The sequence below is a fragment of the Lagopus leucura genome, unplaced genomic scaffold (assembly GCF_019238085.1).
Source record: "Lagopus leucura isolate 7727_CA_CO unplaced genomic scaffold, USGS_WTPT01 59595-0_obj-0_obj, whole genome shotgun sequence".
In the NCBI taxonomy this organism is placed as follows: domain Eukaryota; kingdom Metazoa; phylum Chordata; class Aves; order Galliformes; family Phasianidae; genus Lagopus; species Lagopus leucura.
The window spans coordinates 1-14,041 of NW_024963995.1; the positions used below are offsets into that span (position 1 = coordinate 1).

Consider the following 14,041-nt stretch of genomic DNA (forward strand, 5'->3'; position numbering starts at 1 on the left):
TTCTGTGTGGAAAAGCTTCTTCCTAATATCAAACCTAAATCTCCCCGTCTCAGCTTAAAACCATTCCCCCTTGTCCTATCACTATCCACCCTCGTAAAAAGCCGTTCCCTTTCCTATTTATACACTCCCTTCAAATATAGGAAGGCCACAATGAGGTCTCCCCAGAGCCTTCTCTTCTCTAGCTGAACAAGCCCAGTTCCCTCAACCTTTCTTCATGGGAGAGGTGCTTCAGCCCCCTGATCATTTTAGTGGCCTTCCTCTGGACCAGTTCCAAGAGCTCCACATGGAACTTTAGAACCTTAGTCAGAATCCTTGATCTATGGTTGGAAACAGAAGCAACATTTGGCAGGGAAAGGTGCCAAGGTATACTGAAAGAGAGGAGTAACTGAAAATTGAGGTACAGAGCAAACAGAAGACACTTCCTCTCCAAAGCAGAGCTGCGTGCCCTCTGTGAGACAGCTTTATCATTGCTTGAGTCCCACTGTGCAACAATCAGGTGTGCCTTCCAGGTCTTGCCTCGTTATTATTGCAGACCTTAATGCTTGCTACGAGATTCAAATGGTTGTTTTTCACATTTCACAAACATTTGAGCTTAACTGTTACTTTTTTTGGTAATGCTAATGATGTACTCTTTTTTTTTTCCCTTGCTCTAGTTGTATCTGCTCTGAATAAGGCATGGTGTGTGAACTGTTTTGCTTGTTCAACCTGCAACACTAAGTTAACGCTCAAGTAAGTCAGTCGATAGGTGTGATGCCTTCAAAACATGTCAGTGGTTCTCTTTAAAATAATGGATGTTGCTGTAGGTTTAACTGTTACAGTACAAAAGCCGTCTGAACAACACTGAGACAATGTGCCTGTGCCTTCTTCTTGCTCTATTTACTGATTTACATCTCTTTCAGCTGCCTGTTCCGTTCTTCCTTCAGTTCAGTCTTCTTAATTCTTCTCCTTTTTCGTCCTTCATTTTTTCCGCCTTTCACTCTGAAGAGATAAGTTTGTTGAAATTGATCTAAAACCTGTCTGCAAACACTGCTATGAGAAAATGCCAGATGAATTTAAGCGACGCCTTGCCAAACGGGAACGTGAAGCGAAGGAGAAAGAGAAGCAGAAAAAGAAAAAGCCCATCTGTTTGTAAACTGTTTTTCTTCTCACCACCACCTGTGCTCCTTTCTTCTTTGGTCAGTGCTACAGATGCTTTTACTTAACGTTTTTGCATGCGTTCATGGCTCACAGCCAAATATTTTTCACCAAACTGCAACTTGAAATACTGTTATGTTATTCTTTTAAGCTCTGTTTGCTTAGCAATACAGCTGAGTTTGAAAGATTTTTTCAGAGACACAGTTATAAATGGGGCATCACTCACTCAGAGTATTTCAGTCACGGTCTGCAATGTATATGAGCTTCTGAAAGTAATTTCATACATGTGTATAAAGTGCAGTTGCATTTTTTTGTCTGCATGCATTTAATACACCCTTTATTTTCTTCAGGATCCCTTCCACTAAGACTTTGTTTTCTTGCTATGTCATTTTAGAAATAAATTTGTGGAGTTTGATATGAAGCCTGTCTGCAAAAAGTGCTATGAGAAGTTTCCTCTAGAGCTGAAGAAAAGACTGAAGAAATTAGCTGAAACTGTGGGAAGGAAGTGAAGACTTCTTGTGCTCTCCCCTTTCCTTATGAAAATGTTGTATCTGTTACTTGGGAGGGACTCTGAGGCTGTAATCAGACAACAGATTACAGTGCGTGCCTTTCATCTTGAAATTCTCCATTCTCTCTGTGAGTACACGTACAAATACAGATTTGTTGATAAACAGATCACGCTTCTGTCAACTCACCTGAGAGGTTTCTGACCCTGATAATGCACCCATACAAGAGGGCCATTGAGCACAGTAATCTCTGAGGAATTTTAGATTGAGAAAATATGCTTGTGAGTACCTGCAAAAGCACATTGTGCAAACAGGCCCAACGTTATGGGCATGCAGTGTCATTTATAGTAATGAAAATATCAGCATGCAGATGAAGCATGCATACAAAATTCCCCGTGGCCTGGGCAAGAAACCAAACAGACCTCATTTCCCGGAAAAATAATGCTTAGATTTCAGGTCCAATAGTCCCACTGAGGAGCCTTGTTGAAGGTGGTTTGAAAAGTAGTGCATTTCTAAACACAGTCACTGTACAAATGACCTGCTTCGATAGTTTGTACTTACACGCTGAATCTCTGTACTTCAGCCTTAGCATGAAATGTCTGTATGAAGTCTAATTCCCACTGCAAGAAACAAGTATACTCAGATCTACTTGAATTTTGCTGTATTCCATTCAGAATAACACAGTCACTTTTATATAAGCTCTTGCCTTTGATTTACTTTTGGTGCCTTATTCTGCCGGGCCATATGTAACAGTGTTCCATTCAATATATGTCTATAGTTTTATTTTTATTCCTTATTTTTGTGCAGAAACTCTGTATGAGGTATTTTCAAAAGATAACAGAATTTGCCTTAATTATCCAGGATGCAAGAGGAACTTTGCTTCGGGTGTGAACACCTGAGGTTGAAGTTTAGCTTCTAGGCTTCCCTGACTTCTGGAACAGCAATGAAAATGCGTATTTGAGTTAACTGGCAATATTACTTTTACACTGTGAGTGTAAATATGTGAAGTTTGATCCTACTGGGATCTGTTTCTTCAGCCATCTTCAAGAACTGTGCTCACAAATCGTCAGAATTCACTGCAGTGTGCTTGTGCTTGCTTTATACTATTGACTTCTGTCCATGAAAGTTTGCTCTTCCCTTTTCTGTCAAAAATACCATTACTTAGGAATTCTTGATGGTACTGTTATCAAGTATGCAAACTTTTTTTTTTTTTTTTCATATTAGAAACACAATTTTTATATCATTACTTCATAGCAAGCAAAATTTTCTTTCCTGCTTATGGAAAAACAAATGCTTTAAAACATCTTTCCAGTGTCATCAATAAAGGCTAATGTTATTAAAACCTGTATCACCTCTTTTATGTGAGTACTGGAGATGGGTGGAAAAGCATCTAGGCAGCCTTCCTTCACTATGCTTCTACCTGTGGCTATCTGTGTAAAACTCTTTTACTGTCCTGACTTAGAGGAGACATCTGCCTGTCCTAGAAACGCACTTTAGTTTTTAGGTTTAAAAAATAAATTATCATTTGTTTCATAACCAACAGCTGGATTCTTCTGGATGTTTTCTGATTGGCACTGTCACCAGGTTTTCTGAAAGAAAGGAAGTTCAAAAGCACATCTTCCTCCCAGATTTTGCTCTCTACTCTTTTCACTGTAGTGTAACTTTCATCCCAGACTTGCCATTTAGTGCTAGGTAGGGTATTTTTTACTTCGTGGTTATATACAGTTATCCCATGCAATAACAGTTCAGTAGCAGAATGCAGTCATTGCTGTGTTCATGACTGAAAATTCCCCCCCCAAAAAATGTATGTAACAAGCGTAATAGTAACACTGTTGAGATTTTGGACTGTGACATGGATTCAGCCCATCAATACTCAACAATGATTCCTTTACACTGTAACTCAGTTCAAGTGTGTTTGTTTTGTTTTGCTTTTCCACATTATGCTGACCATATGCACAGCCTTACTGCTGAGGGAGCTGGGAACAATCCCTAACTTGAGGCTGCACAGTAAGCTCTGCCTCGCAAGGTTACATCCACACCTCACTCACAGTGTGTAGCCATCAGTCTCCCCTGGGCTCTGTGGCAGTCCTGGGGCCCTAGCCCAATGTTTTCTGCTGTTTCTTCAAGTTACTGATAGTGAACACGATGTGCAGTAGCAGCAAGGCAGTGGTTTCTGTGCCATTAACACAGGTGTCTGTTTCAGACCCCACAAATAGCATCAAGGCTGTCTTGGGGCTTCAAAGCCTGTTGCATCCCATAAAGATTTCAGAAGGAAGGGACTGTCAGGTAGTCCAAACATCTGCTCCAGGCAAGTGCGACTTTCAAAGCTTCATCAGTACTAAAAGTTTTACCTAGCCAAGTTCTGAGCATCTCCAAGGAAGAGGTGATTTCACAGGCCTCTGTGGGCAACAGTTCCAGTATTTAATGACCTTCATGATGAAGTTTTTTTTCTGTATTCTTGTTTTCCCAGTGGAATGTTGCTCAAATTCACACTGCTCACTCAGCAGCTGTCTTTGGAGTAAACTGTCATTGAAGTAATAACCATGGATATTGTCATCAAGAGCATTAATTAAAAGAAGTGCAAAACAGAGCCAGGGAGTGAGCTAGCAATTAGGCAGCCTGGACAATTACAGGTCTGGTGCTGAAGTTCACTTCCTGGCCTGTCAGTACTGTAAATACTTCACATAGATGTACGTGCTTTGAGGCTGATTTTATGACAAGAAAGACCCTGCAGTGTGCTCAGAGAAAGACAACGAAGCTGTGAAGAGTCTGGAGCACAAGTTTTACAGGGAGCAGCTGAGGGAACTGGGGTTGTTCAGTCTGGAAAAGAGGATGCTCAGGAGAGACCTTATCACTCTCCTGATAAGGTGATGAACCGAAAGGAGGTTGTGGCGAGGTAAGGATTGGCCTCCCAGAGATAGGATGAGAGGGAATGGCCTCAAGTTGCACCACGGGAGGTTCAGATTGGATATTATTAAAAATTCATCCTCAGCAACAGTGGTGAAGCAGTGGCACAGGCTGCCAGGGAGGAGATGCAGTCACTGTTCCTGGAGATGTTCAACAACTGTAGATGTGGCACTGCCACATCCCACCATAAGAGGAGGGAAAAGGTGACCAGATTGATGAATACCCCCAGCTAGATTAAGGCAGAACAATGCACAGATTTCATAACACATCAACTTTAATGAAAATCTATGTACTGCAATTATCCCATAATACTGGCACTCTAAGAGCACTTTAGAAAGCCCAGGGGAGGTACCTGCAGGAGGAAGGACCTGCGCCTAAAGCCTTTCTGCCTCTGGCAGCTGCAAGCCCTGTGCTCAGTTCCTATCAAGGTAGTCAGTGTTTCTTGGGTACAGCAGCAGCCTTAGGGCTTAGCAATGGTGGGCGGGGTGCATTTGTGATTCTCTCCCCATGAATGAGACTTCACTAACTTGCAGCTTGGTGGCCCCACTTTGCTTAGAACCGGCAGAAAAAGAGATCAGCGCCTCCAGTGAGCAGCAGCCAGGACTCCCTGGCAGGAACTAAAGCACGGGGCGGCGCCGGTGCTCAGAACCACAAAACTCAGAACATCGCTTTTTAAGCCCCGTCTCCTGGGTTGGCGCATCTCGCCATCTTACAAGCTGCTTCGGACAGAAACCAAGTATTTCTGCTACTCGCGGTGCCTGGAACCCACAGCTCAAAACTCGTCGTCTGTGAATCCGAACAATAAAGCCTGATCGATGGCTGGCGGGTGACGCTGACATTCGCGGTGACGCAGCACGTCCTTACAGGTGAGGAAAACACCTCAGCACGGCCTCACACGGCGCAGTTTCCTAAGACCGCTCGAGGGCGGACAGGCTGAGGGCGGCACCGGCGGCGCGCCGAGCGGAAGCCCGCGCCGAGCGGCGTAACGCTCCGCAACTCAGATTCCCGCCGCCGCGACAACCAACCGCGCACCAGCCGCTCACACTGCGCGTGCGCGCGTTCGGCGCGTGCGCCGCCCCACGCCGAGACTGTGACGTCGGGCGTCGCCGCGATCGGCAGCGGAGGGCGTTGCGGCGTGTGTGGAGCGGGAACTTGCGTAGCGTACGAGTGCCGGCCTTCCGCCGCTTGCTCTTTCTCCTGGTGAGGCTCGGCGCGGTTCCCGACGACGAGTGCCGGCCGGACGGCCGGGCTCGGCGCCATGCTACGACGCACGAAGCCCGAGGTGGAGAGATACGTCGCCTCCGTGCAGGCCGCCGCCTCCTCTCCTAGAGAGGTGAGTGCTTGGGGCCCGGCCGGCACCGCCGGCGGCGCTCCCGCGGCCTGCCCGGGGCCGCGGTGTGGTCCGCTCCTCGCCCGCCCCGTCCTTCCGCTCCTCCCGCGGGTGCCGGGCCCGAGGGGTGGTTGCGGGCTTTGCCGGGGCCCGGGATGGCCGTCGGGGGCCGGCGGGCCCGGTGCGCGGGAAAGGCTCTGGGCTGCCCGGCCGAGCGGCGCTTTGCGGCCTCATCCCTCGGGTACGGCGCGGGGGGGTCGTGGCGTTCCCGCTGCCGGGAGCGCTGGTGAGTCAGAGCTTGCTGAGGGGCTCGTGGAGTCGTGTGGGTGGGGAGTCGAAGCCGAGGGAAGCTGCTGGGAGGGAGGCCGCGGATATACTTCCTTGGCAGCGTGGTTTGCTACCGCTGCGCGCCTCTTAAAACTGGTGAGCCCTCGGTAACTTCCGAAAGAGCGCAGCGGCGTGGTGAAATACGGATCCATCCTGTTCTGTGGGAATAGAATGGCGTGGGTTGGAAAGGGCCACCATGATCATCTAGTTTCAACCCCGTGCTATGTGCAGGATCGCCAGCCACCAGACCAGGCTGCCCAGAGCCACATGGAGCCTGGCCTTGAATGCCTCCAGGGATGGGGCCTCCACAGTCTCCATGGGCAACCTGTTCCAATGCGTCACCACCTTCTGTGTGGAAAAACTTCTTCCTAATATCGAACCTAAATCTCCCCTGTCTCCGCTTAAAACCATTCCCCCTTGTCCTATCACTATCTATTCCCCCTCCTGTTTATATGCTCCCTTCAAGTACTGGAAAGCCACAATGAGGTCTTGCGAGAGTTCCTGAGCTTCCAGCCTTCCCTCTCTTGAGGAACCCAAATAGGGAATAGGGAATACTGTTAAGCTTCTGAATTTCTTTGGTGTGTTGTGTGGCTGTTATTCTCATCTGTGTGACAACGTTCTGAAACGTCAGTAATAAGAGAGGGAGTGGTGGGGGAAATAGCTTTGCTGCTGTGCGTTAGTAACTGGGCAGCCAGATGATTCCCTGATAGCTGGAAAATGGTGTGCAGGTCACGGTGAGCTGACTGATGAGGTTCATAGGAGCAGTTTCATCCGGAAAGGTCCCGCTCTGCTGCTTTGAATTGGTTTTATTGCAGACGTGGAATATTCAGCAGTTGTGTAATGTGAATGCACACTGTGATGCAGCAGGGCCTTGATGTGAGTGTAAGGCCTGCATGAGTCCTCATTTTGATCTTCTTCAACAGCAGTGGAGTTGTCCCTTCACTTTGTTCGGTTGATTTTGATGCTGTTTAGGCTGCACAGTGTTGAATGTATCGCTGCTAAATTTGGAGATAATCTTCAACAGTGTTGGTATTCTTGTGGAGCTCAACGAAAAGATATTGCCTCTCCTTTAGTAGTGCTCAAGGCCAAGTGCTGCGGGTTTGGTTTCATCTTTTCAGTGATGCTTGTAACTGGCTGTATAGCACAGTCATTGATGGGAGTAGTTACTGGTTTTTCTGGGGTGTTGATTTTGGAGAGGAGGGTTGTACGAGGCTGTAAGCATTTATTTTGAAGTTTCTTTCCAACCCTGTTTCCAAGGAGATGTCTCGCATGATTGCACTCTGTGCATGTCAGTGTATCCATGTTTTACTTCAAAATACAGTCTGAAAAGTAGGAGATCCACATGTAAAAATTTTTCAGGAGTAACCTGGGGGTAGGAAGGGGATAGGAGACTAAATTCAAGTGTCTTTAGATTGTAGAAGTTTGTTTCACATCTGGAGTCCTAGGTGTAACTAGTTCCAGTATTCCTGATTCTCAAACAGAGGCTACTGTGGCAGTGATACGTGGACCCCAGGTTTTAGGTTTGTCTCCTGGTTCATGTTTACCATGAAGTTTTTGCTCATGACTTCCTAGTTCTCGAGCTCATTCACACAGGTAAAAAAAAAGATGTTTCTTCAGTGCAGTAATTTAGTGCTGATGTTATCAGTCCAAGTGAACTTGAACTCGAGGACTCTGTGTGTGAAAGGTGAAACATACCTCTGCACAGGTATTGACTGAAGGGCAGAACAAGGAAATAAAAGTGAAGATTATATATATAAAAAAAAAAAAAAAAAAAAGAGGACAGGCAAGAGATGAAGGTGACAGAAGCATGAACAGGAGGAGCTGGACTCTTAATTTGTGGCATCTGTTTTCTTCTGCAACGTAGATACATTGCAAGAAAAAAAGCTGATCTGTAGCTGGCCCCATTCTTCTTCTCTGTTTAGTCAGAAGTGTTTATGAAATGCCAGTAACCCCAGTTTTGCTTTGGTAGAAGCCTTTGCCAGTTATTGGGAAAAAACATTATTTTCTTAATCCTGTATCTTTCACAAACAAAGCCCTGAATAGGAGGAGTGAACTGGAGCTGGTAACTATGAAGAAACTGTTAGAAATATGATGCATCCCTGAAAAGAAAGGTCTCCCTGTTCAATTACTTCAGCAGTACTGTATATCTAAAATGTACCTGTCCTGTTTTCTTTCCTTCAGAGATCGTTGAAAGGATTCCTTTTTGCTAAGCTGTATTTTGAGATAAAAGAATATGAACTTGCTAAAAGGTAATAAATGTTACGTATGTTGTTCTGTTCTTTAACATGTGATAGAAAAGCTAAGTGAAGTGGAGCAGAGAAATCAAGACCATTCTCATGCTGTTCTGAGGTAGCAGTGAATGGGAGAATTGGATGCCGTTTAAATCTGCCTAAAAGAGCAGCCTGAAGGATGGGCAGTCATAGTGTGCTGTAAGAACTCACCTGGCTGGAATGTCTTTTATGCCACTGTGTTCCGGCCTTCGTGCAGTTTCTGTGAACTACTGCTTTATTTAATGAAGGCCAGTACTTGCAGGCAAATAGGTAGAATCTGTACATGTAGAAACAATGTTGTTCCTTACTTGAAGGTCTAGATCAAGCACCTAGAACTAAATATGGCTGGATGTCCTGTATGACAGATTACATTCCCACATTAGCTGCAGGCTGTGGGGGGTCTTGTATTACTGAGCAGTACTGATCCTTCTGTTTTGTTTTTTGTTTTTTTATTTACTCTGTAGATACATTTCTACTTATCTCAGTGTCCAAGAGAGAGATCCCAAAGCTCACAGGTTTCTGGGACAGATTTATGAAGCTCAGGATAACATAGAAAAAGCTTTTGGGTGTTACAAGGTAAGCACTTCCCTCACCTCCCTGATGTCCTGCTTTATTCCATCTGAAATGGACTTGATCTTTGTGCTGCCTGCTCTGATTTTCTTCCCCCTGGACGAAGAATCTGTGACCCCTGTAGAATTCTGTAGTAGGGATTATGGTAACAGCAGTAATGCAGCTGCTACTGAAAGCCTGGACTGAGAGTGTTTCTCAGTTGCACAGTTTGCTTTTTGTTGGTGGTGGGCTTTCTGTTTGTTTGTTTCCTCAGAGGTAGAGGGAACAGGGCAAACACAGTTTTGATTAGGCAAGTGTGTCAATGTGAAATCCAGTCAACGTTTCATTATTTGGGCTTTGGGGAGGGAGAGGATATGCACAAAAGTCTGGTTGCCACTCAGTGGAGTACTGTCAGTCTTTCTGACTTAATTCTGATTTTCAGAAGCCTCCACATTAGGTTAGACTAGAGATACTCCTCGTGCAGTGGTCTGAGTAGAGCAGCAGCTGGTGGTAGAGGCAGAAGAGCTGTTTTGGCATTATTTCTCTTGTGGTGTTCTGGATTCCAGCAGTTGTCTGGGTGTTAGAAACCAAGGGTGGCCTTTCAAAAAGGAGACTTTTCTGAAAGTAGTGAGAAAATACTTACTGATAGTTCTAACTTGACTTGCTGGGTCTGTTTATTGGGGGCATATTTTCTTTCTTGTTCTATATGGACTGCAAGATCAAGTTACCAGTAACCTTTTTTCTTGTGTTTGTGCATGGGAAACCCAGCGTTCTGTGGTGCTGAATCCAAGGCAGAAAGATCTTGTGCTGAAGATTGCAGAGTTGCTGTGTAGGAACAACATCACTGATGGAAGAGCCAAGTACTGGGTTGAGAAAGCTGCCAGGCTCTTCCCTGGGAGTCCTGCTGCTTACAGACTGAAGGTAAATTCCAACTCCTAATCTCTGTTCTGTGCCTAGTAGAAACTGCAGTTTCTGTAACTGATGGGAAAAACATGTTAGTAATAGTATCCAAGAAGTCAAGATTAGATTAATATTGCCTCTATTATGTGACTACACTGCTTTCTAGGTTTTTTTTATTTGAATTAAAAGCTGTAGAATGTAGGAGATGCTGTTATTCCCAAATACTGTGTAAATGCTTTCAGTCATACTATCTCACTTTTGTGCAGGCATTAGTTTTCTGTAGTGCAACAGCAATGAAATGGAAGTCTTGGGAGGCTTGTGCTTTGGGGTTTTGTGTGTGGTGTTTGCTGGGTTTTTTGTGTTTTGTATTTTTTTTTTTTAGCCTGTTCTGTATCAAGGTGTGCCATCTTTGAACCAAATGATTTGATGATCTTAACTTAGCATCTTACTTAGCATCTATGTGATGCAAACTCTAAAGTGGTTTGGTTTTTTTTTTCCACTTCTAAAATGTTGTAAAACACTCTAGGCCCCAACAGCTTTTCAGAGTAGTTTGAGTAATGTAGTCTGTAGTGGCAGTGAGGAAACAGGTGATGTAGCTGCTGAAAAGGCTCTCGTGGAGAATGAAATGTGACCATGTTGCCTTTGTATTTAATAGGAGCAGTTACTGGAACATAAAGGTGAAGATGGATGGAATCAGCTCTTTGATATGATTCAGACAGAACTCTATGCGAGACCAGATGATACCTACCTGAACATCAGACTGGTTGCTCTCTACCGTTCAAATAATAGGTTAAGAGATGCTGTGCTTCATTGTCAGGAGGCAGAGAAGAAAATACCAGTAGACTCAAGCTTGGAATGGTGTTCATGTGTCATAAAGACATTTGAGGTATTGAATCATATTTTGATCCTGCCATCATCTCCCATACCCTTGAAACTGGTGTTATTCTCTTAGTAACGTTACAGTGGCAGCTAATGCTCAAGTGACTTAATTCCTTCAACTGTGATGTTTGCCAGACCCAGTGATTTACTTGGGATTTTCTTAAATCTTATGGAATTGTTTAGTTTCTAGCTGAAGTACTAAGTTAGATACAGCAGCTCTGTCAGGGAGGAAATTGCTCAGGCAAACCGTTTGTGGACTTTTGCTGCTGAAGAGTATGTTAATGTCTCACCTGGGAAACTGGATTATGGAGCAACGTGTTCTGGAGAAGCTCTTGCCTTCCTAGGAGGAGGGTGGTTCCTTATTCTCTGATGAACTTTATTCTTTAGGAATACCTTGAATCAGTTCGAGACTTGGAATCTGATAAGAATAATTGGAGAGCTATCAAGAAAGATCATCTGCTGGCCTATGCTAGCTTTGTTAAAATGACACTTGCTTCCAGAGATGTTCGAGAAAGCAGAGAGGCACTTGAAAGGTATCGTTTTAACTTTTCTGTTTTTTTAAAAAGAAGAACAATTGAGTATTTGTTTTCTGGGTCACAGAACATCCAGCAGACATAATTTTCACTGAGTAGCCATTTTGTGAATTGGAGGGGAGTTCCTCTGTAGTAGCCACAAAGAAAAAAATGTTACTAGGCTTGATCTCCAAGCTGTGTGTCTGCCTGAGCTACAAGCCTTAGAGACAACTCAGTGATAGCCTGTGCCAGTTATCTTTTTTCACTGCAGCATGAGAGTGTTGTTCTTGACTTCAGCTGGTTTACATTTCACAGGCCCTTGTGGGTCAGCTTTGTCCTGGTCAAGTCAATACAACGCATACTGAAACAACGAACAGTTTCCCATGTCTAGTATAAATGGGAGATAGGAAGCCACCTGCATTCTCCTTGAGGGAAAACTGATAGGGTCAGCTAATCCAGCTGACTTCAGACTGGGTCATGTGTGCCACAGCTGGAATAGTACGAAACAATGTTTGTAGCCAGTTAAATTAAGATTTGTGTTCCTTTATTTCCATACTTTCTCTTTTGTACTGACTGCTATTGATTTCACTTCAATAAACAGTGTTCAGAGCTCTAGGAGCTCAAGACTGTTGTCCTGCTCTTGTGCAACTCCGGTTTAAGCTACAGAGATGGCAGTAGCAGTTGAATTATCAAGTCACTCCATTCATGGCTAAATAACACTGGCCTGAAGCACACGATAGATTTTATCAGGGTTTTGTTGAAAATGAATTTTGTCTCCGTTCTAGTTTTGACCGTGTGCTTCACTCTGTGAAACCATATGTGAATGGACCTGATGAGCTGTCTCGTACCTTCCTTGAGATGAAAGGACACTTCTACATGCATGCAGGAACTTTCCTACTGAAAATGGCCCAGAACAGTGAGGCGCAGTGGAGAGATGCATGTGAACTTGCAGCATTGTGTTATCTGAAAAGTTTCTATGTAAGTCACTGTTCAGTTTGTGCTTGTAGTTGTTGCGGTTCTTGAACGCTCTCGCTGTACATGCATTGAACACCTGTATTCCAAAGATGAACTGCTGTTTTTAAGGCTGTCTCCTCACCAAATCTTCCTCTTCCACAATTCTTTAAAAGATTTCAACTGATGTGCAGAAGGTGTCTCTTCAACTGTTTCACTTGTCAGAAGTAAAATGACTCTTATGAGTGTATTTCCTGCAGGGTATGCCCTTTTCTGTAAGCAGCTAAAATAACTGATATCAGGGTTATTGGTGTGGGAGAGAGGGGGATAACCTGAGTAGCTCTCACACACTTACTGCGTAGACAGCAGAGCTGGATCAAGCTTGTGTGCTCTTGAAGGTGTTTGCAGTTGGTTGACTCACCTAGTGTCTTGTTCAGGAAAGAAACAACCTTGTTTTGTAACTTCTAAGACTAACTGAAGTGATTTCCTTTCTGTTGTGAAGAAGCTGTAACAATTCTTTCTTCCACAGGTACCTAAACCAAAGTCCAAACTAATAAAAGGAGGTCCTGCAGGGCAAGACATGCTGGAAATGTTGGCCTGTGACCGAAAGAGCCAGTCTGGTAATAAAAATTAATAATTACAAATGTTGCATAGTTCCATTTTAGTTTTATGAGTAGTTGATGTCAGAGTTAAAGTCTTGTTAAAGAACACGTATGGTGTCTTGAAATATGCTATAAAACTTTGTATATTTTGGCTACGTATGAAAAGCAAAACAGCAGCTTAATCCTGACGTGTAATGGACTTTTTATCTCCAGGACATTAAGATAGAATTTAACTTTTAATGTCTCTATTTGCAAGCACTGCTGGTCCCAAGTACAAAAGAAAATATTGCTCTTTCTCTGTCACTTTTGTTCCCTTCTTTGTTGCAACAGGTTTGCTGTTTTGTTTTGTTTTTAAAGCAGAGGCAGTCTTTTTCAGTCTTTGCTGTCTTTTGTGCCCTAGATGAAAACAAAGAAAACACCAGGCATCAGGCTGAATTCATCCTGAATAGATGAGATTGACAGCTACTTATTTTGAAGACCACTGTAGTGCTCATTATAATAAAAGTACATAGTAATTTTGGCAAACTGGATTTTAAAATGCTTTGGGACTGCTGTCAGCCCATATAGTAAAACACTGGCTTAATTATAGGGAGAGTGTAACTTAGAAATCTGTAAATATCATAAGGGGAAATCTTGCTTCCCAGCCTCAGGTAGCAAAAGCAGCCCACTGCATCAAATATTGTTGAGTGTTCTTCTGTGACATTGTGTTTCCTAGGTCACATGTTGCTGAACTTAAGCCACGGCAAGGAAGACTTTTTGAAAGAGATTGTGGAATCTTTTGCAAACAAAAGTGGTTTATTTACGTTGTTTGAAAGCCTGTTTGGGAGTGGAGCTTCTAGAGAGAGATCTTTCCTTGGCACAGATGATGTGGGAAATGTCAGTACACAAGCACCAGTTCAAGGAGAACTGAGTAAATATGATATTGGTAAGAGATGTTACTGAAACTCAATATAAACACGACTGTGTTAGAGGTTCTTGTACAAATGCATCATTTGCAACAAAAGACAAGTGTCTGTAATAGCTGCTCATCGTTGCTCTCATCAGAGAGTGATTTGTAAGGTTTCACTTTCAGCTGTAGCTGAGAGGCAGTATCAGCATGCCAGGTTCTGAAGAATTTCTCACATACTTCCTGCTTCCACACTGTTGTCTTCTGGTCTGTTCTGATTCATTTCTA

At 43.9% G+C, this 14,041-nt stretch overlaps 1 protein-coding gene and 1 long non-coding RNA gene across 4 annotated transcripts; both read left to right on the forward strand.

Moving 5' to 3' along the window:
• The first annotated feature begins 208 nt into the window (after positions 1 to 208).
• Positions 209 to 3,180, forward strand: LOC122191469. Of its 3 annotated transcripts, XR_006182416.1 has the most exons (3): positions 209 to 729; positions 985 to 1,175; positions 1,529 to 3,180. It is a non-coding gene; the product is annotated as an uncharacterized LOC122191469 (long non-coding RNA). The 3 variants fall into 3 exon arrangements; XR_006182415.1 differs by lacking the exon at positions 985 to 1,175; XR_006182414.1 differs by lacking the exon at positions 209 to 729 and having other exon boundaries at positions 736 to 1,175.
• Positions 3,181 to 5,664: 2,484 nt separating this feature from the next.
• Positions 5,665 to 13,895, forward strand: LOC122191470 (RANBP2-like and GRIP domain-containing protein 8). Its single transcript, XM_042891741.1, has 9 exons — positions 5,665 to 5,880; positions 8,386 to 8,453; positions 8,939 to 9,050; positions 9,792 to 9,944; positions 10,579 to 10,809; positions 11,190 to 11,335; positions 12,100 to 12,292; positions 12,795 to 12,885; positions 13,583 to 13,895. Exons 1-9 carry the CDS (start codon positions 5,806 to 5,808, stop codon positions 13,807 to 13,809), a joined length of 1,296 nt encoding a protein of 431 aa, XP_042747675.1. The 5' UTR covers positions 5,665 to 5,805; the 3' UTR covers positions 13,810 to 13,895.
• The last annotated feature ends 146 nt before the right edge of the window (positions 13,896 to 14,041 follow it).

What these genes read in the sequence shown, in the direction of transcription:
- LOC122191470 (XM_042891741.1), top strand. Translation starts at nt 5,806, where the DNA reads ATGCTACGACGCACGAAGCCCGAGGTGGAGAGATACGTCGCCTCCGTG. An exon ending in CCGCCTCCTCTCCTAGAGAG is followed by an intron (nt 5,881 to 8,385) that starts GTGAGTGCTTGG and finishes TCTTTCCTTCAG; the next exon opens with AGATCGTTGAAAGGATTCCT. An exon ending in AAGCTTTTGGGTGTTACAAG is followed by an intron (nt 9,051 to 9,791) that starts GTAAGCACTTCC and finishes TGGGAAACCCAG; the next exon opens with CGTTCTGTGGTGCTGAATCC.